Below are 27,765 nucleotides of genomic sequence, written 5' to 3'. Positions count from 1 at the left end.
TCGAAGCTGGAGTCTTAAACCTGTCTTGTGATGCTGAGTTTGTGCAGATCAAGTAAGAGTTTGATGTTTTGACGAGTAATTCATTTTGAACAACAATAATCCGGGCTCACCAGTGATCTCTGCTGCTCAAGGAGTTGAATTTTTGTAGGCGGTGATGAAGTTTTGTTTTGGTAAACACAGCAAACACTTGAAAAGAAAACTATCATTAACTTGTTCAGAAAATTGAAATAGTCTGGCGAGGTTGGGCCACGGGTTGACACATTCCCAGAATGGACCTGCTGCGTCTTCATCCATTGTTTTGTCCGTGGTTTCAGCTCTTATCTAAATCTGACCATGGTGACTTTGGCAGAAAGTTGAAGGTGATTGCTGATAGGCTGCCCCAATCAGTTGTGCCTGCACAATCCAATCACGTTTAAGAGAGGGAAACAACACATTGAGGGTTTCTGAGATTTTTCTTATTTCCTTTTTTTTAGAAGTAGTAACTGGTACTTATGTTTATGGATAGAAATGTAGTGGAGTAAAGAGTAAAATATTTGCCTCTCAAATGACCTTGAGTGAAGTCATGAGTACACCACAAAAATGATACTCGAGTAAAGTACGGATCCCTCAAAATTGTACTTAAGTACTGTACTCAAGTAAATGTACTCCGTTACTGTCCGGCTCTGGCAATGACTGTCTTTTAATTTTTGTATTTGATTGCACATACCTTGAAAGGCTAGCCGGGTGCTTCAAGGGGGTCGTACACCAGGCGAGAAGCGTTGCGTAGCGTCACGTGTAGGACAACACGCAGGTATCGCACACCGCACGTTAAATAGCGTGAGCCTATGTTAATAGTTAACGATTTGGGACAGATATGATGTTATTTAATGTTAAACTATGTGAGTGGCACGGCAGGGATTTTAGCAGCGCCCAGAGTCAGTGTGTCACCTCCATTCTGCGTTTTGATTTGATGACGCATGCAGCCATGAAACGCTGGTGTTGCCAGATTGGGTGTTTTTCCGCTACACATTAACCCGGTTTACAGTGTGTTTTAGCCGGGTTTTCGCTAGGATGATTCTATAGAAATCTGGCACCCTATTGAACGACGTTAAACTGAGAGAGTGTGCCATTCACAAACACCAGAATGAACGAGTTCACAGTAATGTTCATCAGGCAGTAATATAGTACGTTCAGTTCACGTTCTCCCAAAATATGAATGAGAATTAAGGCAGTTCTGAAGGTGAAAGGGGGTCAATCACACTATTAGTATGGTGTTCCTAATAATCCTTTAGGTGAGTGTATGCGTTTCTTGCAACAAAAAAAAAAAAACGATATCAACTTGTTTAACAAACTCTGAAATCATGGCTAATTTTTTTATCTCTGCCCCATTTATATTTAAGGAACCAAATTAAAAAAATTCCATAGAAAGACAGAAATAAAGAAAGAACAGATACATGAAAAAGTATGAAAATCACCCTGTGCATTGGAGCATACTATTATTATACATACAATATTATCATACTATATTTTTCTTTCCGTAATTTAGCAAGAATCTTTTTTAAGCTGAACCTCTTTTTACATAAGGCCTCATAGATAAACAACTTTCTGCATTGACACCACTGACCACCATATGAATTTATCTATTTCCCAGAAAAAATCCTTCACTTCAACTGTCTTTCCAAACGTCAAATCCAAAAAATCTCTTGCACGGAGTACGTATCATCTCTACTCTGTAAACCAACTTAGAAAATTCAGATGACTCAGACAATGTACAGTATATAGGATCGCTCGGCCCAACCCACACTACTGATGAGGCAGAAAAATAATTTCTACTATTACGATTGCTTTATTAGTAATCTCCCAGACCTGTCCCAAATGAAACATGTAGTAGATAACATGAAGATCTGAATGCTGCAATAGAAACGTCTCGGTTACGTATGTAACCCTCGTTCCCTGAAGGAGGGAACGGAGACGTCACGTCGTGACCGACGAATTGGGAACTCGCTTAGAGAGACCAATCTGCTTCGAATACTACTAAAACGCCAATGAACTTGGCATTGAGATATTTGCATAATGCTGGCGCCGCCCCGCCAGGTGCGTATATAAGCCACAGGTGCAAATGTAGAAATCAGCTTTTTTTCGCTGAGAAAGCCGGAAAGTGTGACCGGCCGATAAACAGCAGGGAGCAGCCCTGTGGCGACGGGACGTGACGTCTCCGTTCCCTCCTTCAGGGAACGAGGGTTACATACGTAACCAAGACGTTCCCTTTCAGTCGGTCACTACGACGTCACGTCGTGACCGACGAATTGGGAATCCCTACCAAAACGCCACTGAGGGCTGACCTCTTCCAGTGTCTGCGTAAAGCCCTCCGGTTCCACTTAAGGATAAGGAGAATTAAGTTTTAAGGCAGAAGGCCGGGCACTAGATGTTCCTTTAACCCACAGTAGTGCCAGCGACTGGGAAGCGCCCTATCTGAGCGGTATAGGGACGCTGCGGAAGTCACCGCCCCGTTAAGGGCTATTGGTGGGCGAAAGTCAACCATAGTTGAGGTATAAATGACAGCCGTTGCTGTTTAAGCAAAGCAGTGCTCTGCTGAGGGAAACGTGGGCTAGTAGGATTAACCCCACGGAAAAATACTCACAAAGGAACCCGGTGGGACGCAATGTGGATGCCCGAGCCAAACACAGATTCGCGAGGAAACAGCTAGTGAGAGGCTGGCAGCAGATGCTCCGCAACATCAGGCTGCCAAGGCAGCGGAGGAAGGCAAAACAAATTATTACGCATTTTTGCCTCGATGGCCTTCCATGCTGAGCTCAGTTTGGAGCAGCAGTCGGAGGCTGCAAGCCGACCTGCGAGCCTGTTCTCTGTGCTTCCCCTAACGAGGAAAGAACACGAGAGGAGACAGGCTCGACACGAACACTGTAAAATCTAGTGAACGTATTAGGTGTCGCCCAACCAGCAGCTCTGCAGATGTCTGTTAGCGAGGAACCACGAGCGAGTGCCCAAGATGAGGCAACACTTCTAGTAGAGTGAGCTCTCAAATTAAATGGACAAGGAATGCCCTGCAGATTATAAGCAAGGGCGATAGTATCAACTATCCAATGAGACATCCTCTGCTTAGTGACAGCCTTCCCTCTCTGCTGATCACCGTAACAAACAAAGAGCTGATCTGAGGTCCTAAGGCTTTGTGTGCGATCCACGTAGATGCGTAACGCTCGTACGGGGCATAATAAAGCCATGGTCGGGTCTGCCGCCTCCGCAGGCAAAGCTTGCAGGCTCACCACTTGATCTCTGAAGGGAGTGGTGGGCACTTTGGGCACGTAGCCTGGTCTGGGTCTCAATGTAACACTCGAGACAGCAGGGCCAAACTGAAGGCACGAATCGTCGATAGAGAATGCATGAAGGTCACCTACCCTCTTAACAGAGGCCAATGCGAGTAGGGTCAGAGTTTTCATTGATAAAAACTTCAGACTCACAGACTGCAAAGGCTCGAATGGGTTCTCCCGCAGGGCTTTCAGCACCATGGACAGGTCCCAAGGAGGAATAGAGGGAGGGCGCGAGGGGTTTAGCCTACGAGCGCCTCTTAAAAACCTAATAACTAAGTCGTGCTGGCCGACTGATCTGCCGTTAATAAGTGAGTGATGAGCAGAAATAGCAGCGATATCAACTTTAATGGTGGAGGGTGACAGCCTACCATCTAACCGGCGTTGAAGGTATGAAAGCACAACATTAATGAGGCATTCTCGAGGGTCCTCGCGTTGCGAAGAGCACCAATCGACGAAAAGGTTCCACTTAAGCGCGTAAGCCCGTCTTGTGGACGGAGCTCGAGCCGCGGCGATGGTGTTAGATATTGCTTGCGATAAATCACCTAAACCTTGTGCGCGCTCAACGACCATACCTGGAGATCCCACAGGTCGGGGCGCGGGTGCCATAATGTGCCCCCTCCTTGAGAAAGAAGGTCCTTCCTCAGGGGAATCCGCCAGGGAGGGGCTGTCGCGAGGAGCATTAGTTCTGGAAACCAATTCCTGGTCGTCCAGTAAGGAGCGACCAGTAGAAGGCTCTCCTCGTCCTGCCTGACTTTGCACAGCGTCTGTGCGATTAAACTCACTGGTGGAAACGCGTATTTGCGCATCCCCCGCGGCCAGCTGTGTGTCAGCGCATCCACGCCGAGGTTGCCCTCGGTTAGTGAATAAAACACGCAACAGTGGGTATCGTCCGGGGACGCAAATAGATCTATCTGCGCACGACCGAACTTCTTCCAAATTAGCTGTACCGTCTGGGGGTGGAGTCGCCATTCTCCGGGGCGCGCAGCTCGGGAAAGCGCGTCTGCCGCTGTATTGAGCAAACCCGGAATGTGAATGGCACGAAGGGACCTCAGATGCTTCTGACTCCAAAGGAGGAGATGACGGGCGAGATGCGACATGTGACGAGAGCGCAAACCGCCTTGACGGTTGATATACACAACGGTCGCAGTGTTGTCGGTGCGTACTAGTACATCCTTCCCTCGCAGCTCCGTAGCAAAGCGTACGAGTCCCAGATATACAGCCCACAACTCGCGGCAATTGATATGCCAGTGCAGCTGGGGTGCTGTCCACACCCCCGAAGCTGCAAGCCCGTTGTACGTGGCTCCCCACCCCATGTTGGATGCATCTGTGTGAACAACAGCATGCCAATAAATCTGTCTCATGGAGACCCCTGCTCTCAGAAACGCAGGGTCTAACCACGGGGTGAATGTTAGACGACACGCAGGTGTAATGGTTACACGGTGAATGCCGGCGCGCCACACTCTCCTCGGGACTCGATCGTGAAGCCAACGCTGAAGCGGTCTCATATGGAGCAGCCCGAGCGGTGTCACGGCCGCGGCTGCTGCCATATTTCCCAGGAGCTTCTGAAATTGTTTCAGAGGGACCGCGTTCTTCCCTCTGAAAGAACCAAGGCAAGTCAGAATTGATTGGACGCGCGCTTCTGTTAAACGTGCTGATAAATCGATCGAGTCCAGTTCCATCCCGAGAAAAGAGATCCTCTGCGTGGGGCAAAGTTTGCTCTTTTCCCAGTTGACCCGAAGACCCAGACGGGCGAGATGCCGAAGCGTTAAGTCTCTGTGCTCGCAAAGCGTCCGTCGAGAATGCGCTATTATAAGCCAATCGTCGAGGTAAGCCAAAATGCGAACACTGCTCTCTCTCAGGGGCTTTAACGCCGCCTCCACTACTTTCGTAAATACACGGGGAGAGAGAGACAGCCCGAACGGTAGTACTTTGTATTGGTATGCCCGCCCCTCGAACGCAAAGCGCAGAAACGGTCCGTGGCGAGGGAGAATGGACACATGAAAGTACGCGTCTTTCAGATCTATTGCTGCAAACCAATCTTGGGGGCGTATTGACTGAAATATCAGTTTCGGCGTTATCATTCTGAAGGATCGTTTTTGGAGAGATCGGTTCAGAAAGCGCAAATCCAAGATCAGTCGTAACCCACCGCCCTTCTTTGGAACTATGAAATACAGGCTGTAAAACCCCGAGCTCATCTCGGTTGGAGGGACCGGTTTGATCGCGTCCTTTGCCAGGAGGACATCGAGTTCTGCACGCAGTACATGTGCATCGGACGCTTTCACTGTAGTGAAACGAATGCTCGAGAATTTGGGTATGTGCCGGTTGAACTGAATTTCGTAACCGAGGCGGATTGTGCGTAATACCCATCGAGACGGGCTGGTAAGCTGAAGCCAAGCTTCCAGAGACCGTGCGAGGGGAATTAACGGCACAACCGGAGAGCTCGCGGTGGGGCAGACGAGAGGAACAGGTGAAACTGCCGGTGCGCGCGCCATAAGAGCGCATGCAACTACAGTGTGTGTGTGTGTTGTGACACTGACCTGAGACCGCTGAGGGTGCTGGTGGTCCGGTCTCCGCAATGGAGAGCTCGGACTCCTCAGAACCCCCGCTGGCGATGGAGGAGAGGGAGGATGAGCAGATGAATGCCCGCTCACGGCTCTCTCGATCCTCTGAAGACCTGGAGAAGGAATAGGAATGCACTCTTTTTGTGGTTTTGTGGGTGCCGGCTGAGAAGCCGGCGGAACAGAAACAAAACGAAACCAAAGATTTTCCACCCGGCCCTCCTCCCGAAGAGTGATCCCATCCGAATCCAGGTCGCCCGTCTCAGGGCCGCATAGATCCCCGTTTGCGACCACAGGAAGCGGGTTGAGCGGGCGGGGCGGGCTGTCGACGGCTGTTCCCCCTCCGTTGTCTGGATGACTTCCTAGGGGGGGGGGGCGGAGGCAGCCGCCGCAGGGCGCCCTCGGCGAGGAGCAGACTGGGCAGCCGGTGCTGGTGGACGAGAGGCAGGCCTCTTGCACCGGGGCATGATCTTGGAGATTGCTTCAGTCTGCTTCTGAGCGGCGGTGAATTGCTGTGCAAAAGACTCCATCGACTCGCCGAATAGGCCAGTCTGTGACACTGGAGCGTCCAGAAACTTGTTCTTGTCCGCTTCCGTCATGTCCGCCAGACACAACCATAGGTGGCGTTCTTGGACCACGAGTGTAGACATCGCACGACCAATCGCCTGCGCCGTCACCTTCGTAGCGCGGAGAGCCAAATCAGTGGCAGCCCGGAGCTCCGAGAAGACGGGTGAGTCGTGCCCTCCCTCGAGGGTCTCGTAAGATCTCGTAAGGCCTTCGCTTGATGGACCTGCAGCAAAGCCATTGCATGCAGAGCCGAAGCCGCCTCTCCACAAGCCTGATGGGCAGCGCCCGTTAAACCGGACGACTGTCTACAAGCCCGAGAGGGAAGGGTTGGGCGATCCTTCCAGGAGGCAGCGGTGGTCGGACACAGCTGCATCGCGACGCCGCGCTCTACAGGGGGGATCCCCGTATAACCCTTAGCGGCTCCGTTGGTGAGGGAGGTGAGAGGGGAGGGCTGAATCGGCCGTAACCGGGTAGAGTACGGCGACTTCCAAGTCCGTGACAGCTCCTCGTGCACCTTGGGGAAGAAAGGTACTGGTGGAGAGGGCTGCGAAGCCCGGGCAGCTCCAAAGAACCAATCATCCAGGCGGGACGGTTCGGGCTGTGGGGGGTTCACCCACTCCAACCCTACGGCCTCCGCCGCTCGAGAGAGCACAGCCACCATCTCCGGGTCAAACTCCGGCGTCACAACCCGACCAGAGGGAGGAAGAACGTCGGAGTCAGCTTCAGAAAGAGGGGCTCCACCCTCGGGTGTTGCGGTCGAAGCGGGTCCAGAGGGAGGTGCAACGGATTCTACAGTGCTCGTAGAACACGAGGCTGCAGTCTCCATAGGCACCTCTACCGGCTGAGGACGGGAAGGCTGAGAGCCGGAGGACGAATCCCCCGACCGGCTCAGCACAGTTAAACGCAGATCGTCCTTAGAGAGCTTCGCAGCCGCTCCGTGGCGGCGGTCAGAACTCACCAGACGCGGACCCGTTCCTGTAGAAACGACAACCGCCTGCGTAAATCCAGAAGGGACATCTCCTCGCAATGAGAACATGCACCCCCAGCGAACGCCGCCTCCGCATGCTCGATGCCCAAGCATGAAAGACAGCGCTCGTGACCGTCCTTTGGACCCATGTACTTGCCGCATCCAAGAACACATGGACGAAAAGCCATCCTGAAAAGGACGCTGATCTCCGGATATACGAGAGAGTGGCTGCCTTTAACAAGGCACAAAGCTCTCCGTATCACTCTTTTAGGGAAATTCACTCTTAGATGCTCAGTTGATGATGCGCACAGGGATCAGCAACGCACTCACTAATAACTCAAAACAAAAAAGATGCAGAGTAGTGGAAAACTGCGGCGTCCGCTGTGGTACTGCTTGTCCAACCAACTTCAGCAATCGTTTCCCACCAGAGCAGAGAGTAGCTTCTCAGTAGCAGATACTGCCGGCTTTCGAAGCGATAAAACGCTGATTTCTACATTTGCACATGTGGCTTATATACGCACCTGGCGGGGCGGCGCCAGCATTATGCAAATATCTCAATGCCAAGTTCATTGGCGTTTTAGTAGTATTCGAAGCAGATTGGTCTCTCTAAGCGAGTTACCAATTCGTTGGTCACGACGTGACGTCGTAGTGACCGACTAAAAGGGAACAACATTGGAAGCTGTTGCTCCCATTAGGTCAAAAAGAACTAATAGAAAGGAAAAAACAGCACCATGGTATGACCATCATACCGCAGTCCTTAAAAAGGCAACTAGAAAAATGGAGCATAGATGGAGGAGCAAAAAGTTAGAAGTATGGCATGCTCCATGGAAAGAGTGTGTTCAACATTACAGACAAGCTATACAAACCGCCAGATCTACCTATCTCAGCAAGCTCATCTGAGAAAATTATAATAACCCTTAATTCCTCTTTAAATGTCCTGTTTTTCCTGTTTCCATTTTTCAAACTTTAGTTAGTGTGCAATGTTGTTAGAGCATAATAATACCTGCAAAATAAAGCTAAAAGTTCAATGCCAAGCGATATATTTTCTTTAATAGAATTCCCCTTTCAAAGCCTACAACGAACGTCTGGTTTGGACTATAGCTCTTTACTTCCCGGTTGAATGATGTCAAAAAAAGAGTTTCTGACTAATCTCTGCCCACAGGAATATGTCAGTCGACAGCTAAGCTCAAACGGCTCTGTCTAAGCTGAGCTGCTGTTGAATCACAACACACTAAACAAGTAACACAATCACAAGTCGTTACGTATTTCTGTAGGAGGGACTCCATAGAACAAGGAAGTCATTACCCCATTTTACAACATTGGAAACAGCGATATAGAGATAAGTAAAAAAATACTGCGTTTTTTTACAGACGAAACATGAATATGTGTTATATTGTGCACCATAAACCCAAATATAACTTCAAAAACAGTAAATAGGACATTTAATACAGTTGGGAAATTGACTGGAAACCAAGTTAACCCCCTGGGGTCCAAAAACGCGGGGCCGCGTTTTGACGTGTTTTTTCCTTATCATGGCAGAATCAACTTAAAATACTCCATCATTAATAATCATACACTTACAGTTGTGTTCAAAATTATTCAACCCCAACTGAAATTGATTGTTTTGGCCGGTTTGACATTGATTTTGATCATTCAGTCATCCTGCTTACAATTACATCAAAGAGGCATGTGTAGGTCAGACAAATATAACATAACATTTATAATGAAATAACCACAAATGTCTTTTCTGTGCTCACATCATTATCAGTTTTATTCAACCCCCAAGTGACATTCAATCTTAGTACTTAGTACAACATCCTTTTACAGTTAAAACAGCTTTTAAACGTGAAGCATAGCTTGACACAAGTGCCTTGCAGCGATCTACGGGTATCTTCGCCCATTTATCATGGGCAAAAGCCTCCAGTTCAGTCACATTCTTAGGCTTGCGCACTGCAACTGCTTTCTTTAAGTCCCACCAGAGGTTCTCAATCGGATTTAAGTCTGGTGACTGCGATGGCCACTTCAAAATGTTCCAGCCTTTTTTCTGCAACCATGCTCTAGTGGATTTGGAGGTATGCTTGGGATCATTGTCCTGTTGAAAGGTCCAACGTCTCCCAAGCCTCAGGTTTGTGACGGACTGCAACACATTGTCATCCAATATCTCCTGGTACTGAAGAGAATTCATGGTACCTTGCACACGCTGAAGTTTCCCTGTACCTGCAGAAGCAAAACAGCCCCAAAGCATGATTGACCCCCCACCATGCTTCACAGTAGGCAAGGTGTTCTTTTATTCATAGGCCTTGTTTTTCCTCCTCCAAACATAGCGTTGATCCATGGTCCCAAACAGTTCTAATTTTGTTTCATCAGTCCACATAACACTATCCCAAAACTTCTGTGGTTTGTCCACATGACTTTTGGCATACTGCAGTAGACTCTTCTTATTCTTTGTAGACAGCAAGGGGGTGCGCCTGGGAGTTCTGGCATGGAGGCCTTCAGTACGCAGGGTGCGCTGTATTGTCTGAGCAGAAACTTCAGTACCCACATCTGACAAATCTTTTCTCAGTTCCTCAGCAGTCACACTGGGACTTTTTTCCACTCCACGCTTCAGATAGCGCACAGCAGTCGCAGTTAGCATCTTTTTTCTGCCACGACCAGGAAGCGTTTCAACAGTGCCCTTTGCCTTGAATTTGCGAATGATGCTTCCTATGGTGTCTCTTGGTACGTTTAACATCTTTGCAATCTTCTTATAGCCATTGCCCTTCCTGTGAAGATTAATCACCTCTTCTCTTGTCTTCCTGGACCATTCTTTTGACTTCACCATGTTTGTAACCACACCAGTAAATGTTTAGAAGGAGTTGAGTATCACAGTCATTTTAAAGCTGCCTAATTGGTGCTTATTAGGCTTTATTGCTGTTCCCTGACATCCATAGGTGTTTTCAATACCTGATTGAAAACACTTCAATGAACCTCTGTTCTTCAGAGTGGTAGTTCTTTAAGGGGTTGAATACTTGTGTCAATGAAGAATTCACAAAAGAAACATTTACTACTATATTACAAAACCAATTGATGTCATTTTAGTTGCATATGGTTCTTTAAGAAGTAATTGTAGGATTTCATTCTGAATACAATTACAAATGTACACTAAATTCCCTAAAACCCTTAACAGCATTGGGGGGTTGAATAATTTTGAACACAACTGTACGTGTTTGACATCATTTGAAACGGTAAAGGGTCTTCTTTAATATGTGTTCATTCACAATAACAACAGATCTTTGTGTTTTTGTCAAATAAAGAAAATAAACAGGGTGTGCATCCAGACATTTCTGTCTCCGCCAGCTGTCTCTCAAAACACGTTACAAAAATCAATTGAAACTCTGCGAATCACTGCGAATCACACAAGCATGATACACATATCCAAAGAAAGCCTGAAATGTCTACTTTTAAACAAGCAAAATATAATCGAAAACAAATATTGCCTGTTTATGTAATCTGCATTGAAGTAAAGAGAGTACAGTTTTTCCTGGCTGACTTCATTATCTTTAATTTGGTCACGCCCACAGCTGTTGACATGGTAATGAAGACACAAGCTGTTCAACCATAACAAGCAAAGCCTAAAGTTTGATCAGATTTAAAGACTTTACCGCATGTTTGGGAGATAAACTTTACACACACGTGAGGAATATCTTCATTTATGTCTGGACATTGAGGAAGAGAAGCATTTATCTTTAACGTTACCTAACAATAACAATGGAGAACGCACTGGAGCTGGATTAGAAGTAAGTAACGTTAACAGTTAATTTATACCATTTATATTTGCTATCATGTAACTTAATATGCTCATTGCTTGTGCAGTTCAGCCTACATACAGTAACGTTAAGCAACCTTAGCAGACTGCACGCTTCGGATTGAAAAACTTTCGCATTGTTTACAAACAGACGCGATCTCACGTAATGGCGGATTTCACTGTTGCATGCTGTAACAGTGTTAAACACAGTTATTCACTTATATCCTTCATGGAAACTTTCAGTAAGCCTGAACTGCTGTATCTTTTAAGTGTGTGCTGTAATATGATTCCATGTTTACATGCTTATTTACAAACAAATCTGCGTGACCTCCCGTAATGGCGGATATCTGTTACATGCTGTACAGTGTTAGACACAGTTATTATTCACTTTCGTATCCTTCATGGCAACTTTGAGTAATGCTGCGCTGCGGGATTTGCTGTAAAATGATTCTATATTGTTTACATGCAAGGCAATTCCATACATTGCGCTTTACACGCGACACCGGTTTTTATGAGCGCTGCGTTACATGGAGACGCGAGCTCGCGCACATGGACGCGCCATATGCGATGTGTTTTTAAAGTTCATACGCGCTTACAGAAACACGTTTAAAACAGAAGCTAGACGATAAGGGGATGGACATCTGAAAACAGTCATCTGAAAACAGCTTTTTATATTAATTGCTGCAGATGTTTATCTGAGATTAAGTTTATGTACAAGATAGTATAATGTAACTTAGTATCGGTGACATTTACCCATCAGTTATATAAGTAAGGGTATTTCTGTGGACAATTTATGCTAACAGCTGTTTATAACTCTCTTAGAGGTCTGCATCTCTCTCATCAGTACAAAACTATGAAGTGGAAAAACACTTTTTGGACAAAGTTATATGGTAACATGAGCCACATGAAGTTTACAGCTCTGTTGTGTATCAGTTTCTTAGTTTATACAAAGTTTTTGAATAAGGTTTGTTTCCAAATAAATTTAAAATGTCCTACTAACCATCATTTCTATTTTGATTATATTGTTAACTTAATAAACCTCAAACAAACATGTATACATTTGTCCTCACATTCTTTACTGTAGTTCATTCTCACATTCCTGCCTCATTATGCAGCTCATTATGCGAGCCTTTGTTTGCTAGCTGTCAATCAATCCTTCTCGCATACGGCCCCTCTAAACAAAAAGTGTCTTACAATTTCTAAATCAATACATTGTTTTATGTGAATAAGTAGGCATGGTGATTGCCACATCATTTTAAAGAAAAAACTCTAGACTACTAGATTCTGTTTAGGAATGTCTTGTTAAACCATGTTTAGTATGGGTTTTGTGGACTTATATCAGTGACTTAAAAATGTTGCTTTTTTAAAAACAACGCATAAACATTTTTCCCTCAAAAATACAAACATGTACATACATGTAGCTCATATAATATTTTAGCCCAGTTTGTGCTGAACGCAGTGGTATGAGACACTTGCCATTATTATGTTTTAAAGCAACTGAAAAAAGACCAAATGTAAGAGCATGTCAGAACCTCTGAGAGTGTCCCAAAATGGTCGGACCCCAGAGGGTTAAAAAGCCACACCTGGACCTGGGAGAGCTTAATAATTTTAGACCAATTTCAAATCTCGCTTTTTTCTAAAATATTAGAAAAAGTAGTGGCAAACCAATTATGCACATTCTTAGTGAAAAACATTATGCATGATAAGTTTCCAACAGAGACAGCCCCCACCATAGCACAGAGACAACACTGCTTAGAGTTACAAATGACCTCCTTTTAACATCCGATTGTGGCACAATCTCCATTCTAATAAAGTAGACTTTAAAGCAGCCTTTGACACAATTGATCACACAATCTAACTCAACAGACTAAAAACTATGTTGGCATCAGTGGCCAGACTTTAGCCTCGGTTTAGATTGTATTAAACTGACTGTTATCACTTTGTTTTTGTACAGGAGGAAAAGTCATGTCACTCTCAGGTTAAATACAGCAGGAATCAGTTCTAGGCTCTTTTCTTTTTCTCGTTATATATGTTACCCCAAGGAGACATTATCAGAAAAACCTAACATCAGTTTTCACTCCTATGCAGATGATACCCAGCTTTACATCTCCTTACATCCTAGCAAAACCCACTAGTTTTCTAAGCTAACAGACTGTATTAGCGATATCAGTGACTGGACAGCAAATAATTTCATGATGCTAAACACCAATAAGACAGATATATTTCTTATTGAACTGAATCGCTCCAAACAAAATATGTCAAGTTACAAGTTGCCCATATACGGTGTGTTTGCCATTGCAAAATTCTGGTCACTTAATTATTCCTCACACGACAAGGATAGCTCAAGCAAAGTGCCCCTGAGGGTGGATTTATTTATAAGTTGCCAAAACCAGTGAGGGATTTAGGTGGGTGCACCGGTGAAGTGAGTGGTCTCTCTTTGTGCTGCAGTGAGTCCGGGCTCTGCTCCTTGGAGGCTGATCAATCAACTTGCTGATAGAGAGATGAAAGATAGAAAGTGAGGGTTAGAGCTCTGTCTCATGGAAAAGGGTCTCACCTTCTGGCTAGGCCCATGCAGCTTATGTAGCTGTTGCCTGATGGACCGCAGCTGGGGCCGATCAGCCTGTGACGAGGGCATGCAGGTGTTCCTTGTATGTTTCCAGGGCGACACTGATGACTCCTTAGTATGCTCGTCACACTCCCCCCTAAGCATTGTCCTGGTCCTGTGGATGATCTGAGACAATAGGGGAGAAAAAAGGGGTGGTAAGTGACCCCTGACAGACCTGCAAAAGCTGGCCAAATCCGAGAAAGACCATCAGCGTTGGCGTTCTTGGTTCCAGCTCGATGATGCACAACGAAGTGAAAGTCCTGTAGTGCGAGGAACCATCAAGTCACCCTGACATTGGTGTCCTTGGCTCTGGCCATCCACTGAAGGAGAGTGTGATCCGTGATCAGGGTGAAATTCCGGCCGAGGAGTTAATACCGCAGCTCCAGGACTGCCCACTTGACGGCCAGGGCCTCCTTCTACACCACGACATAGTTTCTCTCAGCTGAGGTCAGCCTACTGCTAATATATAAGACCGGATGCTCCTCACATTCTTGAATTTGTTACAGGTTGACTCCCAGTCCCGTATCAGATGCATCGGTCTGTAGCATCCGTGTAGTCTTCACATTCTGGAATGCTTCCTCTTTTCTGGTGTCCAGTGAATCTTCTCCAGCTGCCCCTTCCTGTTCAGGTCTGTCAGAGGGGCGGCTAAGGAGGAGAAGCTAGGGATGAAGCAGCAATAATACCCCTTCAACCTTAAGATTAGCCTGGGTCTTGGTTTCAGGCCTTAGGGGCTGAGCGGATCACCTCCACCTTTCTGTCTTGTGGTCGGATGAGACCCCTACCAACCTGGAAGCCCAGGTACTTTGCCTCAAAGTGCGCAAGGTGACATTTTCGTGGGTTCTGCCATCCGGAGCTCTGACAGCACCCTCCGCAGAATGTCCAGGTGGTCCTCCCATGCCTCGGAGTGGATCACAACATCATCAAGGTAGGTGGCGGCGTAGGCCTGGTGGCAGTGTTAATTTCGTTAACGAAGACTAGGATGAAAAATGTTCGTTAACGATTATTTTTTTCTGTGACTAAGACGAGACATTGACAAGCTAAACTAATATCTGATGATAAAAACTATGACGAAATATACGACATTTAATTGTTAACGAGACGAGACAGGACTAAATGTCAATTTAGAAATTTAAAATACATGATGTCTTCACATAATAGGCTGTCACATGAAAGTGCGTTCCTTCTTGAGGGCGTCAGCATTCTGTCTGCATATCAGGCAGGCAGCCACAGCTGACGTCACGGGTAACTGCCCGGGATAGTCTAGGTTCAAAACTCGAACTTGCGAGCTCGCTGCAACAATGGCTTCAGCATTAGGAAGAAAAAGAAGAATCGACATATAGAAGCATTTCATCTACAATTCATCCGAAGGGAAGACATTGTGCAATGTCACAGTCACAGAAGAAAACGAAGAAAAACTCTGTGGCTATAAATTATGCGGAAAGAATACAACAAACTTAAAAAGGCATCTGAAAGCACATCACCCTGCTGTTTATGCATCCTCCGTCACCGTCACGGTATGTAAACTAACGTTAACTGTAAAATCTTATATAAAAACTTTTCTTAACATCAGTTCAGTGTTACTGAATGTGTCAACATAGGTAAATTGGGTAGCAATGTTGGGCTTAGCGAGGAGGAAGCGATATTTTTCTTGCAAAATACGTTTTAGCTTTCATAACTAAGTTAGCTAACTTGTGTTGTTAGCTAACGTTAATACAATTAAATTGAGATGTAACGTTATTTGTATAGCCCTTTTTTCAATGGTTTTTAAATCTGCTTCACAGAAGATGCATGTCTTAATTTAATAATACATGTCATGCATCTTCTGTAAAGCTGAAAAGAGCTAGGCTATACAAATACATAGAAATTGAATTAACGTGACAAGTTACATTTGAACTAATGTTAGCTAACTTAGTGTTATCTATCTTAGAGTGATTTTTTATCATATGTGACTGTGTGAAAGTAATGGACATTTCAGAGAAGATACAGTTCAACTTCAAGATAATAGAAATCTATAATTAATATTAGCCTATGTTTAATTTCAGTTCTTTTGTAGCTTTTAGAATATGTTTTTAGGGAGTAATTGCAAATCCATTTTTTTTCTCTTTAACCAGGTCCAAAAAAAGACTACACAAAAACAGCAACAAGGTGCAAAACAATCAACTATAACAGAGGCATTCTTATCAGTGTCAAAATATAAAGCAGATTCGCCAGAACAAATCTCTAAAGAAAAGATGATTGCCCAGTGGATTGGACGCTCCGGTCTACCTGCTCGTACAGTCGAGAATGATGATTTTATCCTTATGATAGAGAGCATAGATAAGAAGTTAGCAGTGCCTAAAAAGCAAAAATAAACAACTTAGTTGACCAACTTTACAATGATGAAAAACTAAAATTCAGAGAACAACTTACCACAGCTCGCAAAATAAACTTAGGGCTGGACATATGGACGAAAAGAGGCCTTACAGCATCATTTCTAGTCATAAGTGCATGGTACTTTTGTCCTCAGGAGGAAAAAGCGAAGCATATACTACTGAATCTGGTTCAGCTGTCCCATCCCCACACAGCAGACTGTATAAATACTTGTGTTGACAGGTGCACACAGGAGTGGGGAATACCAAAAAACAAGATTCTAACTGTAATAACTGATAATGGAAGCAACATGGTTGCAGCATTCAAAAATAGTAAACAGGGTGACAACAGTAGCACCGAGGAAGAAGAATCCCAGGATGACAGTGAAGAAGACTCTGAGAATGGCGAAGAGCAAAGGTAAGTTCTTTTAGTTTGTATTAGATGCTGAAAAAATTTTAGTACTGTACCACAGTACCAGCCTGTTGTGTCTGTCAGTATGCAGTGCTTTAATATATGACATTATGTTGCTCATGGCAAATAAGTTTCCTGTAGAGGATTAATAAAGTGTCTGTCCTTTTCTCTGTTTTTGTTTTTCTTTTAACCTAGGTTTGGAGCCCTAGAGAGGATGCCCTGTGTCGTTCATACATTGCAACTAGTGGTGAACATAATCTAAAAAGAAGCAAGTGTCAAACGCCTCCTAGACAGAGTTTGACTACTTTCCGCAAGTCATCCGTGGCAACAGAGCAACTGCTGAAATTGTCTGGTCTTACTCTGATCAAAGACTGCCCTACAAGGTGGTCCAGCACCTACCTGATGATATCACGTCTTATTGATTTGAAGGACCCACTGACTCAAGTAGCTGAAAGAATGGGCTGGGATTGTCTGCTGCCAAGTGAGTGGCAAAAGATAACTACACTCAGAGATCTGCTCCTCCCCTTTGCTGAGCACACCCAGATGCTCCAGAGTGACACAATGTCCTTATGTCTGGTGGTGCCTGCCCTCCTGGACCTGAGTGCTCACTTATCTGAGTTTTCCCAGGCCAATGGTACTAGTCACAAGGACTTTACTTCTCTGGCAAAGAAGATGAAGGCCAACCTCGACCAACGCTTCAGTTGCTTCCTTAATCCCAGCGATTCAAAGTTCTCACCCCTCGCTATTGCTGCATGCTTCGTCGATCCAACGGTCTCAGCTGATGCACTTATTAAAAATTATGATGAACACATTAAAGAGTTACTGAGTATAGCAGAAAATTACATTGCTCAAATGGTGTACCCTGCAATACAAAAGGAAGCTGCTGAAAAGGAGGCAGAAGACAAGAGATGTGAGGAAAATGAGCCACAGACAAAGCGATCCAGATTTAGATTGCTAAGTACCAAAGTAAGTGCAAACCGGCCATCTTCTAGCCACACAAAGCTCACTGTCAGGCAGGAAATTCAAAAATACAAGGAGCAGCTGTCACAGCCCATAAACAAAGGGACTGCCTTTGACTTTTGGGCTGCACATTGCTCTATCTACCAGCTCCTAAAACCCCTGGCCCAAGATCTTCTTGCTGTGCCTGCATCTCAGGCATTTGCTGAAAGAGTTTTCAGTATCACAGGTGACCTGAGTCAGGGCCGTCGGAATCGGGCCAGGTTGATCCTGGAAAGAAGCGCATTTCTAAAAATGAATCGACCTCAGTAGCCTGAATTTTGCTACCACTACTTCGTGCTGATGTTATTAGGCCACGTTATCTTGTTGGCAGTTGTGCACTTTAAACTTTTTTTTTCATTTGTAGCACTGCAGAAGACTTTAAAGCAAGTGTTGTGTTCATGTAATTTCTTAAAACAAGTGTTGTGTTCATGTAATTTCTTGCTAAATCATTAATACCTCTGCCAATAACTTTGCACATTTTTGATCCATGTAGTAGGGTCCAAATCTGAATCCAATTTTTTTCCAAAGGAAGGTTTTTTTTCAGATAAAAAAGGCTCTCTGAGCCTGTAACTTTTGTTTAAGATTTCAAGTGTTTTTGTGTTCAATGTGTACAGCCTTAATGGTTGTATCACATTGTTTGAAAACTATACTTAAATGAACAGAACAATAGTTTAAAGTACTGTCCTCTTGACTCAGCTGTCAGACTCAGGAATATGTTCATCAGCACTGACTGCATTTAAACGTGTGTTCATTCGTTGCACTTTTATTTGAAGTTCTAAATAAATGTTGTTTTCCACAACAGCTAAATAATAGTTTTTTAAATAATTTTTTCTATCCTTAATGTATGATCCTCCTTTATAAATTAGCAGACATCACAGCATATAGGCTAACTAACTAATGAAAAGGGATATGTAAAATTGCACAAGTGCTGCTTGTTTCAAATTTCTCAGAATTGTATTGGTCTAAATAGAGAAAAATTATGACTGTAAAGACTACATGGCTACCAAAAGTAATGTTGGTAATTGCAGTTTGACTAAAAGTACTGACTAAAAGTTGACAAAAATGCAATTACTTTTCGTCGACTAAAACTAGACTAAAACTATGAGAGACAAAAATGACAAAAATGTAACTAAGGGCCAATCCCATTTCTCTGTCTTACCCCTTCCCCTTACCCCTACCCCTTAGTTTTGCACATTCACGTGAGAGTAAGGGCTATCCCAATTCTCGTTTTGATCGAGGGGTAGGGCTAAGGGCAAGTGGTAGATACCCCTTAAAACCAAGAATTTCCGCGAGCTTACTTGAAACTAAGGGGTACCCAGAATACACTGCGGAACCGGCAAAAATTGCGGCCAGAGCGTCCCATAAATGTAAGTATTTTCGGCTTAATAATTAATTTAAAAATTACTAACGTCTTGTTTTGTGCTCTACACAGTCCTGTTCATATATATTTGAATTATGTTCTTAATTTAAATGTTTTAAAAATTCGCTAGTTTGCTACGCTAACGTTACGTTGCTGATTTGCACAACATTCCCGTATTTGCTGATTTGCACAACATTCCCGTATTTCTCTAACTAGCCATGAATGGACTGCATGCTTGTCTATAGTTTTAACTAAATTTCATTGACGTTAGCAGCGCATTTCGTTTGATATAAGTGCATAACACTACTTGCTTTGGAGACATCGGTACGTGCTTTACATATACCGTCCTGTATCACACAGGGACGCCAGAAGAAACTCGGCGGCTGATTCACTTTCGCTTATACTTGCACTCGGCATCTTGGAAGTTTGTGATCAACATTTGTCGCGTCTGGTGATGTTGCAGCCAGCAAACGACGATGTATGATGACGTAACCGTAACCAAGCGGTGTCTCATTTCATAGGGGTATGTTTTCACCCCTAGCGCTTAACACTTGGTTTTGAGGGACAAGGGCTAGGGGTAAGACGAAGTGGTAGGGGAAGGGGTAAGACAGAGAAATGGGATTGGCCTAAGACTAGAAGGCATTTTCGTCTAAAAATGAAGACTAAGACTAAATCAAAAATGGCTGTCAAAATTAACACTGCCTGGTGGGGTCGTAGTAAGATGTCCATCATTCCTTGGAACACGGCCGGTGCCCTGTGAAGGCCAAAGGGAATAGTCCGGTACTGCCAGTGTCCACTAGGGCTAGAAAAAGCAGTTTTAGGCTTTACATTTTCAAAGAGCAGTACCTGCCAGTAGCCCTTGGTGAGATCCAAGGTTGAGATGTGCCGGCCCTTCCCAACCAGTCCATCGACCCGAGGCATGGGGTATCCATTAAATTCAGAAACCTTGTTGAGGCGACGGAAGTCATTGCAGAAGGGGTTTTGGGACCATCACAACCGGACTGGACCAGGGGCTGCATGAAGGTTCTATCACCCCTAACTTCAGCATTTGTTGTACTTCCTCCTCAGTAGCCTGCCGACGAGCCTCAGGGACATGGTAGGGCAGCTAACTGACAATGACTCCTGGAGGCGTGCGGATGTAGTGCTGCAGGACGGTGGTCTGCCCAGGAAGAGAAGAGAACACATTAGAACTGACCTATCAGGTGCTGCAGCTCGCCCTTCGGGGCAGCGGAAAGATGGGGGTTGATGTCTACAACCACGGGATCAGAGGTAACGAGGGTGGCGAGCTGATCTCTAGTCCCAACCCATTTTTTAAGGAGGTTGATATGGTACAGCTGCTCGGCTCTCCTTCTTTGTGGCTGCCGCACACGGTAAGTAACTGGTCCAATTTTCTCCAGTACCGTATAGGGGGCCTGCCAGGTGGCCAGGAATTTACAAGCAGCATTGGGGACAAGGACAATTACTCTATCTCCAGGGTATAACTCTTGTGGTTGGGCGGCCCGGTTGTAGTGGTGCTGTTGGGCCTGCTGCACTTTTACCATATGCTCCTGTACCACTGGCATGACTCTCAATCTTCCCCCTTATCTGTTTCAGGTGGTTCACTATAGAGGGATGGGCTGCAAGCTGTTGCTCCAAGGCTTCCTTCACCACATCCAAGAGCCTCCAGGCCCGGCCAGTGGAAGCGGTCGCAGATTTGTTAAATTGTGTTAGCAGCCCCCAGATGTCCTGGCATGGGGTGTGAATGTGCCAGTTCTAACAGGGTCTCTGTCTTTGTGCGCGGCACTACTAAAAACAATTTCTGCTCCCCCCTTTGCTGAGCGACACAATAGAGCAGGCCATTCTGAACAATGAACTGTGGGAGATGATGGGGACCATGCTGGGCTTCCTGGCCCTTGATGATGTGGACCTGGGTCCAACAGTGCTTCAGCCTTTCATTGCCACACTGTTCCTTGGCGAATGAGCCCCCTCCCATCACCTGTTGGAACACATCATAAAAAGGGTTAGGATTTTGGGAGGGTGACTCACATTCTCTCTCGCTGTTCGAGGCAAGAAGGGCGGGGCACTGGCGAGGTCCCCGAGTAAGCCTCCGTCTTTGGCGACTCCCTCTATGGCTGGCAGACGGCATCGCAGCGGCAAGTAGACAGTCAAACCCGGGCCAGTCTCTCCTGAGCAGCACAGGAACCGGAAGATCCTTCATCACTCCTACTTCCACTGGCCAGGCACCAGGGCTGGCCGAAATGATCACTGTGCGAGCTGGTACTCGTGTCATAGAAAGGAAAGCTTTAGACTCTGCATGTGGAGATAGAATGTTTGACTGGCTAACCGCACTGCCGGAATCCAGGAGGTCCGAAACGGCTTCCCGCTGATTTTGATGTCAGCTTCTGGAGCTCCAACCGGCAGATTGCTGTGAACAATCCAGCCTGTCAGCCAGGTTTGTACAGGAGGTGCAGAGGCCTCCATTGGCATAGGCTCATCTCGCTGTGAGGGAGCTGTTGGCCTGACTATGTGTCGCTTGGGCCACCTGACTGGCTGTTGGATCACCCCTCCAGCAGCCAGTGTTGTGCGAGCCATGTGAGTTCAAAGGCCTAAGCACGGGCTGGAAGACACTGCTTATATTCCCAATCAAAGAAGTACTGAGCTGAGCATATCGGAAACAAACTCAACGGGGTGTCCAACACCCGTGCCCAGTCATCACTATGTCATCCCTCATTGGTGACCATGGTTTCAAGCATTTGTAGGTATGCTTCTAAGTCATCTTGGGGGAACATCTTTGGTAACAACTTGGCGGCTTGTGCCCAGGGATCCGGCAGTGGAACATGGTGAGCGGCATGCAGTGCTGCGAGCTCCTGCTTGTTGTCAACCTGGTGGTTGGCGAGGTGCTCAACTATTTGTTGCTGGCAGATGCTAACCTCGGCGACCAGTTGGAGAAGTTCATCCATGTTGGGGAGGAGCGCCCGCCTATGACTGAACTGGAGATAGAGGGAAAAAATATTATGTGAAGGAGTTCACTTGTCTGTGATTCTTCACTCACATGCTCGCATTCTCCACCAGTGTAACGGGGTGAAGAATCACACGACAAGGATAGCTCAAGCAAAGTCCCCCGGAGGGTGGATTTATTTACAAGTGACCAAAACCAGTGAGGGATTAAGGTGGGTGCTCTGATGAAGTAAGTGCTCTCTTCTGTGTGCTGCAGTGAGTTTAGGCTGTGCTCCCTGGAGGCTGATCGGTAACCTGCTGCTTTCTAGAGAAAGATTGAGAGTGAGGGTTAGAGCTCTGTCTCATGGAGAAGTGTCTCACCCTCTAGCTAGGCCCATGCAGCTTATTTAGCTGTTGCCTGATGGGCCACAGCTGGGGCTGATTAGCCTGTGACATGGGCATCCGGGTGTTCCTTCAGGTCTGTTTCCAGGGCGACACTGATGACTCCTTAGTATGCTCGTTACACTAGAATATAAAAAGTGTCTAAAGGTGGTAGATTCTTTTCATATTTTCTAACCTGAAGAAGAAAGAGACAACAGCACGACTGAGGTCAAACTCTTGCGAGTACAACCTCCAAACTTCCATCAGCTTTATAGCTCTTCAACACAAAGTTGCTGTAAAGCACTTAACAAATCGCACACCCTGGACTTAAAACATCCTTTCTGGTGCACGTAGCCTTCACTATTCCCACTGCTTGCAACAGAAACGAGGACGTCCTCAACATCGTACTGATCACCCGACCATGTGGAACGTAAATATAATTTGTTTTTACCAAACTTCTTTCAGAGACCTTGGCACTTGTTGATTGTAGCATAGATGTTGAACATTGCCACCCTTTAGAAATTATAAGTGTTTTCCTTTAAGAGGCTTACTACCTAATAATTCTCTTTGACCACCACATCCAGCAGCATTGCATTTGCCTGCTCTGTTCATTATTGCTTGTGTTTATTCATTTAATTTCCAATATTACTGTTTTTGTTTTTCTCTTTTTTTCATTTATATTTTTTCCTATATCATTTATTAGCATTACATTGTAGTTATTCACCTTGCATATTTAGTCAAATAAACCCCATTTTATTACAACTGTGTCTTTCTTGTGTTGGCCAGATCTCACAAAATCCTTTAGATAAATTAGACGACAAACTCCATCCAATTTACATGTTTTCTTATTTGTTAAATTATCTATTCAGATCATTCTTATTCTTAAAGTGAAATTCATTAGCTGGTGCCCCGAGTAAAGGAGGGATGGTTCATCTGACACACACGCACACTCTAGGTGGAACTCACCTCTAGTGCCTTGTGTATAGCATACTAAATTAATTGGTGCCCGTGTCAAAATCACTACAGCTCTATTTTATGCTCTATGTGACTTTCATGACATGCCTCAGTTTCCGTAGTGCAACAGTTTAGAGAGGAGAAAGCAATCTTAAAGGAATAGTCTACTCATTTTCAATATTAAAATATGTTATTACCTTAACTAAGAATTGTTGATACATCCCTCTATCATCTGTGTGCGTCCACATAAGCGCTGGAGCATCAATAGCATTTAGCTTAGCCCCATTCATTCAATGGTACCAATCAGAGATAAAGTTAGAAGTGACCAAACACATCAACGTTTTTCCTATTTAAGACGAGTAGTTGGGAGAGGGAGGGTGTTACTGCGCCGAGTCGAAGTACTTCCAAAAGTGCTACTACGCCACAAAATACAGTTCCTCTTTTAAATCCGCTTAGAGAAGTGCTACGTTTTATTTTGTACCACCAAACTTGCTCGTATAACTACTCGTCTTGAATGGGAGGAGCGTTGATGTGTTTGGTCACTTCTAACTTTGTCTCTGATTGGTACCATTGAATGAATGGGGCTAAGCTAAATGCTATCAAAGCGTTGCAGCGCGCTCCAGCGCTTACGTGCATGCACACAGATGATAGAGGGATGTATCAACAATTCTTAGTTAAGGTAATAAAATATTTTAATATTGAAAATGAGTAGACTATTCCTTTAAAATATTGGTTACTTTTTAAATAATAAAAGTATAGTGCATCTACTAATAATTATACATAAATAAATCAGTTTTTACTGATGCAATATGTTAGAAAGATGCAAATGCTAATTTGTATCCGATGCACAGTTTTTAAACCGATGCATTGCATCGTTAACTTTTTATGTTCTCCCACTTTTGGGTGAACTATCCCTTTAAGTCATTTACACTTACTTCCACAACCCACAGCAATAATGTCATGCATGGCAGTTATTATTATCAGGGCTGTAATCAAGAGGTTTTAACACTGGTGTAACAGTAACCCCCACCCCAGTGTATAAGCATATTCTAAAGTTAGGAATTATGGGTACATACTTCTGGATTTCCTCTGGAGTTAGCTCATCACTCCGTTGCTCTCCAGAAACCAGAGCAAGCTCTTCCTTCAAAGACTGGATCTCCTTTTTCAAATGAATTATTAACTGCCAGGCAAAAAGCATAAACATCTCAGCAGCATAACTTATTAACACACTGAAAATATTAATATAATTTATTGTGTATTTATGTCCTTTTTTACATTTTTAATCAGACAATAATTTTAAAGACATAACCAGACAACCAAGCTCTTGTTTTATCAGTGAGCTGTAGCATTTTCACTACAGATGTGATGTCATCTACATGCATTTCTGGATTACGAGAATATATAACTGTCAAGCAGGAGCACTTCACTGAATTATATTAAAGAAAGACTTTAATATTTATTTTCTCAAAGTTCTTTTCATGCATGAGCTGACTATTTGGGTGTAGGTGAGAAAATGGAAGGCTGTATAAATGACTTGGACACTAAAAATGCTAAATTGCGAACAGATTTCTGGTATCTCAAACAGCATTGCCATGTTGGGACAAATAGTTTATGGCTAAAATGGCAACAGGAAGTGTCTTATATCTTTTACATTCATTAAGAGATTTCCATTAAACTTAGGCTGTGTGTTTGGTCAAGGGGTTTCATTACAATGATATGGCTGTTGTGGGTCATGATTATGGCACCACCAACTGGCAGGATGTGTACCGTGTAAAACCTATATTATCCATAGCTGATACAAAATTATGAAAGGCCTTATGATATCTTAAATGTTGCCATGACAACATATCAAAGTTTAAAGGGATAGTTCTCCCAAAATTTAAAACTTTGTCATCATTTACTTGTCCTGTTGTTTGATCCCCAACATCTTTCTTTGTTCTTTAGAGCTCATATGCAAATAAAGAAATTGTAAGGACACAACACCATTGTAAGGACAGAAGCAAAAAAAAAAAAAAAAAAAAACAATAACATTTTCCCCTTTTTGGTAATAAAAAAGGGTTTTAAACAACACAAGATTGAGTAAAAAATTACTATTTTTAATTTTGGATGAAATTTCCCTTAAATGCTTACACAAAGACTTAAAAGAGCAGAATCTAGTTCTTCATTGAGCAAAGCATCATTTTTAATTAAAGCCACTCTTTGAGCAAAACGACAAGTGGAAATAGACTCCTGAAAGAGAGAGAGATTGATATGAGAGACTGAAGTGTTGTAATTTCAATAGAATTTAAAATTAATATTGAGGCTTAGAGAAATACATCAATGTTCATCCTCTCCACAGACACAGTTGCTATCATAGTGGTCATACAGTTGCCACCCAAACTGTCCCTAAGCACAGAGGTCATCATGGAGTTACGGTAGGGGATGTGGGATCGATTCTTCTCTGACAAAGCTATGATGACCTAAACCAAACAAATATTCTGCATGAATAAATGTTGTTCCTTTTTAAACCTCATATGGGGCAGTTTCCCAGACAGGGATTAGACTAGTCCTATAGACTAAAATAAATGTAAGAGCTGTCCAAACTGAAAACAACTTGCACTGACATCAGTACAAGTTTAAATTCATCAGTACACTTTGTTTTGCCTCAAAAGGCACTCAAGTATGTTTTTTAGTAAGGTATATTTGTTAAAACTAGTTAAATTTCCTAATTAAACTAAGGCATAGTCCTGGCTAAAGCTAATCCCAGTCTGGAAAACCACCCTATAGTTTTGGCATTAGTGTATTATTTAGACAATTATTAAAGGTGCAGTGTGTAACTTTTAGAAGGATCTCTTGACAGAAAAGCAATATAAAATACATAACTATATTATCAGTGGTGTATAAAGACCTTACATAATGAAGTGTTATGTTTTTATTACCTTAGAATGAGACGTTTTTATCTACACACACTGAGGGTCCCCTACATGGAAGTCGCCAGTTTGTGCCGCCATGTTTCTACAGAAGCCCTTAAAGGACGAATGTTTTTACTAAGTTGCTACCGTAGCTTCTCTATGCGTTTTGGTGAATGGTGGACTGAAACGTTGGTTGCAATTTGCAACCTCACCACTAGATGCACTAAAATTTACACACTGTAGCTTTAAAGCACATATAACCACCCCCATTCTCAGCAGCCTAATGTAAAATTAATGTATTGATTTAAACTTGAGATAAAGTTTGTGAACGGACAGACAGACAGATGCACTTTTTTTCTGAATGCCACCATGTAGCAATGGTGCTTTAGTGCTTGGGCCCATCATCAGCGCTTGCTGATGAATGAAAAGGTAAAAATTCAAGTGGATACTTTTACCCTGAATGACAATTTTACAATTTGGAATTTTACTTCACCACACATACACATAATTAAATTAATGCAGACACAAAATTGGGATGTCCTGTCTTTGACCCACACTCAGATGGTCATAATAATGAAAATTGTTTAAATGAAAATTGTCTTTTAAATAATGTCTTCACCCATACAACATATAACAAAGCATTTTGTCTGACCTGCTCCAGATAGTGCAACGACAGGTTGATGTATTTGGCTTCCGTTAGAATTTGACCCCCCACACCCGTCTTTCCTACTCTTTCCGATCCAGCTAGATCTACCAGATGAAGCTTGGAGCATCGCACTGTGGCTGAACCCGGTTTCTTGCTGCACAGGTGAATGGTAAAGATGCAGTGAGAACGTGTGGAAGCCTGGTTCATGGGAGTCTCTGACAGTGGAAAACACATAAAAGAACAGTAATGAGTCAAATCAAACAATACTGAATACACAACATGACATTTGTAATAAACATGCAATGACTAAACATTTTTATAAACATGCACATTAAAAATAAACATTACGCCTGGCCAGGCATTCTTTTGTGCTGCTTCTACAAACAACATGCAACAGAGTATTGGCGTCTGTATACAAACATAAAGTATTAGATCATAAAGATAAGTCAGACGGTGTGACGCGATGCACACACAAACACACGAGGCATCATATTTGACGAGCATTGTGGTATTCTTATACAGTACTGCAAATGACACGATTGCAAACAGCGTATCTTAAACCTCACTGTTTAAAAAGTAAAATATACAACTTTAACCCTCTGGGGTCTAAGGGGTTTTTAGGGCCCTGGAGAAGTTTTGACCTGCATAGACATTTGTGCTTTTTTCAGTTGCTTAAAAACATAATAATGGCAAAAGTCTCATAACACTGTGTTCAGTACAAACTGGGCTACAATATTATATGAGCAATATGTATGTACATGTTTGTATTTTTGAGAGAAAAATGTTTGCGCGGTTTTTGAAAAAGCAAAATTTTTAAGACACTGATATAAGTCCACAACTCATTCTAAGCATGTTTCCCCAAGACTTTTCAAAACGGGATGTAGTAGTCTAGAGTTCAAAATGATGTGAAAATCATTCTGCCTACTCATTCACATAAAACAATATGTTGATTTACAATTTCTAAGACACTTTTGCCTGGGAAAGGTTGTATGCAAAGAGGCATGTAAGCTCCTGAATAATCTGTGATTGACAGCTGAGGAAACAATAGACTTGCATAATGAGCTGCATAATG

At 43.9% G+C, this 27,765-nt stretch overlaps 1 protein-coding gene across 5 annotated transcripts in view; it reads right to left on the bottom strand.

Moving 5' to 3' along the window:
* kif6 (kinesin family member 6) overlaps positions 1-27,765 on the bottom strand; it is a 283,602-nt gene that overhangs the window by 177,504 nt on the left and 78,333 nt on the right. For all 5 annotated transcript variants that reach the window (XR_012370505.1, XM_073869458.1, XM_073869455.1 and 2 more), the window contains 4 exons: positions 26,700-26,906; positions 25,472-25,615; positions 25,299-25,385; positions 24,233-24,336 (listed from right to left, as the gene is read on the bottom strand). Coding sequence is in view for 4 of the 5 variants with exons in the window: in XM_073869458.1 (XP_073725559.1) it covers positions 24,233-24,336; positions 25,299-25,385; positions 25,472-25,615; positions 26,700-26,906 (542 nt within the window). In the remaining variant the exon portion in view is untranslated. The remainder of the gene's footprint in view (positions 1-24,232; positions 24,337-25,298; positions 25,386-25,471; positions 25,616-26,699; positions 26,907-27,765) is intronic.

The sequence above is a fragment of the Misgurnus anguillicaudatus genome, chromosome 7 (assembly GCF_027580225.2).
Source record: "Misgurnus anguillicaudatus chromosome 7, ASM2758022v2, whole genome shotgun sequence".
Taxonomy (NCBI): domain Eukaryota; kingdom Metazoa; phylum Chordata; class Actinopteri; order Cypriniformes; family Cobitidae; genus Misgurnus; species Misgurnus anguillicaudatus.
The sequence above is the reverse complement of the archived record's forward strand: the minus strand, read 5'-3'. Positions and strand labels throughout refer to the sequence as shown.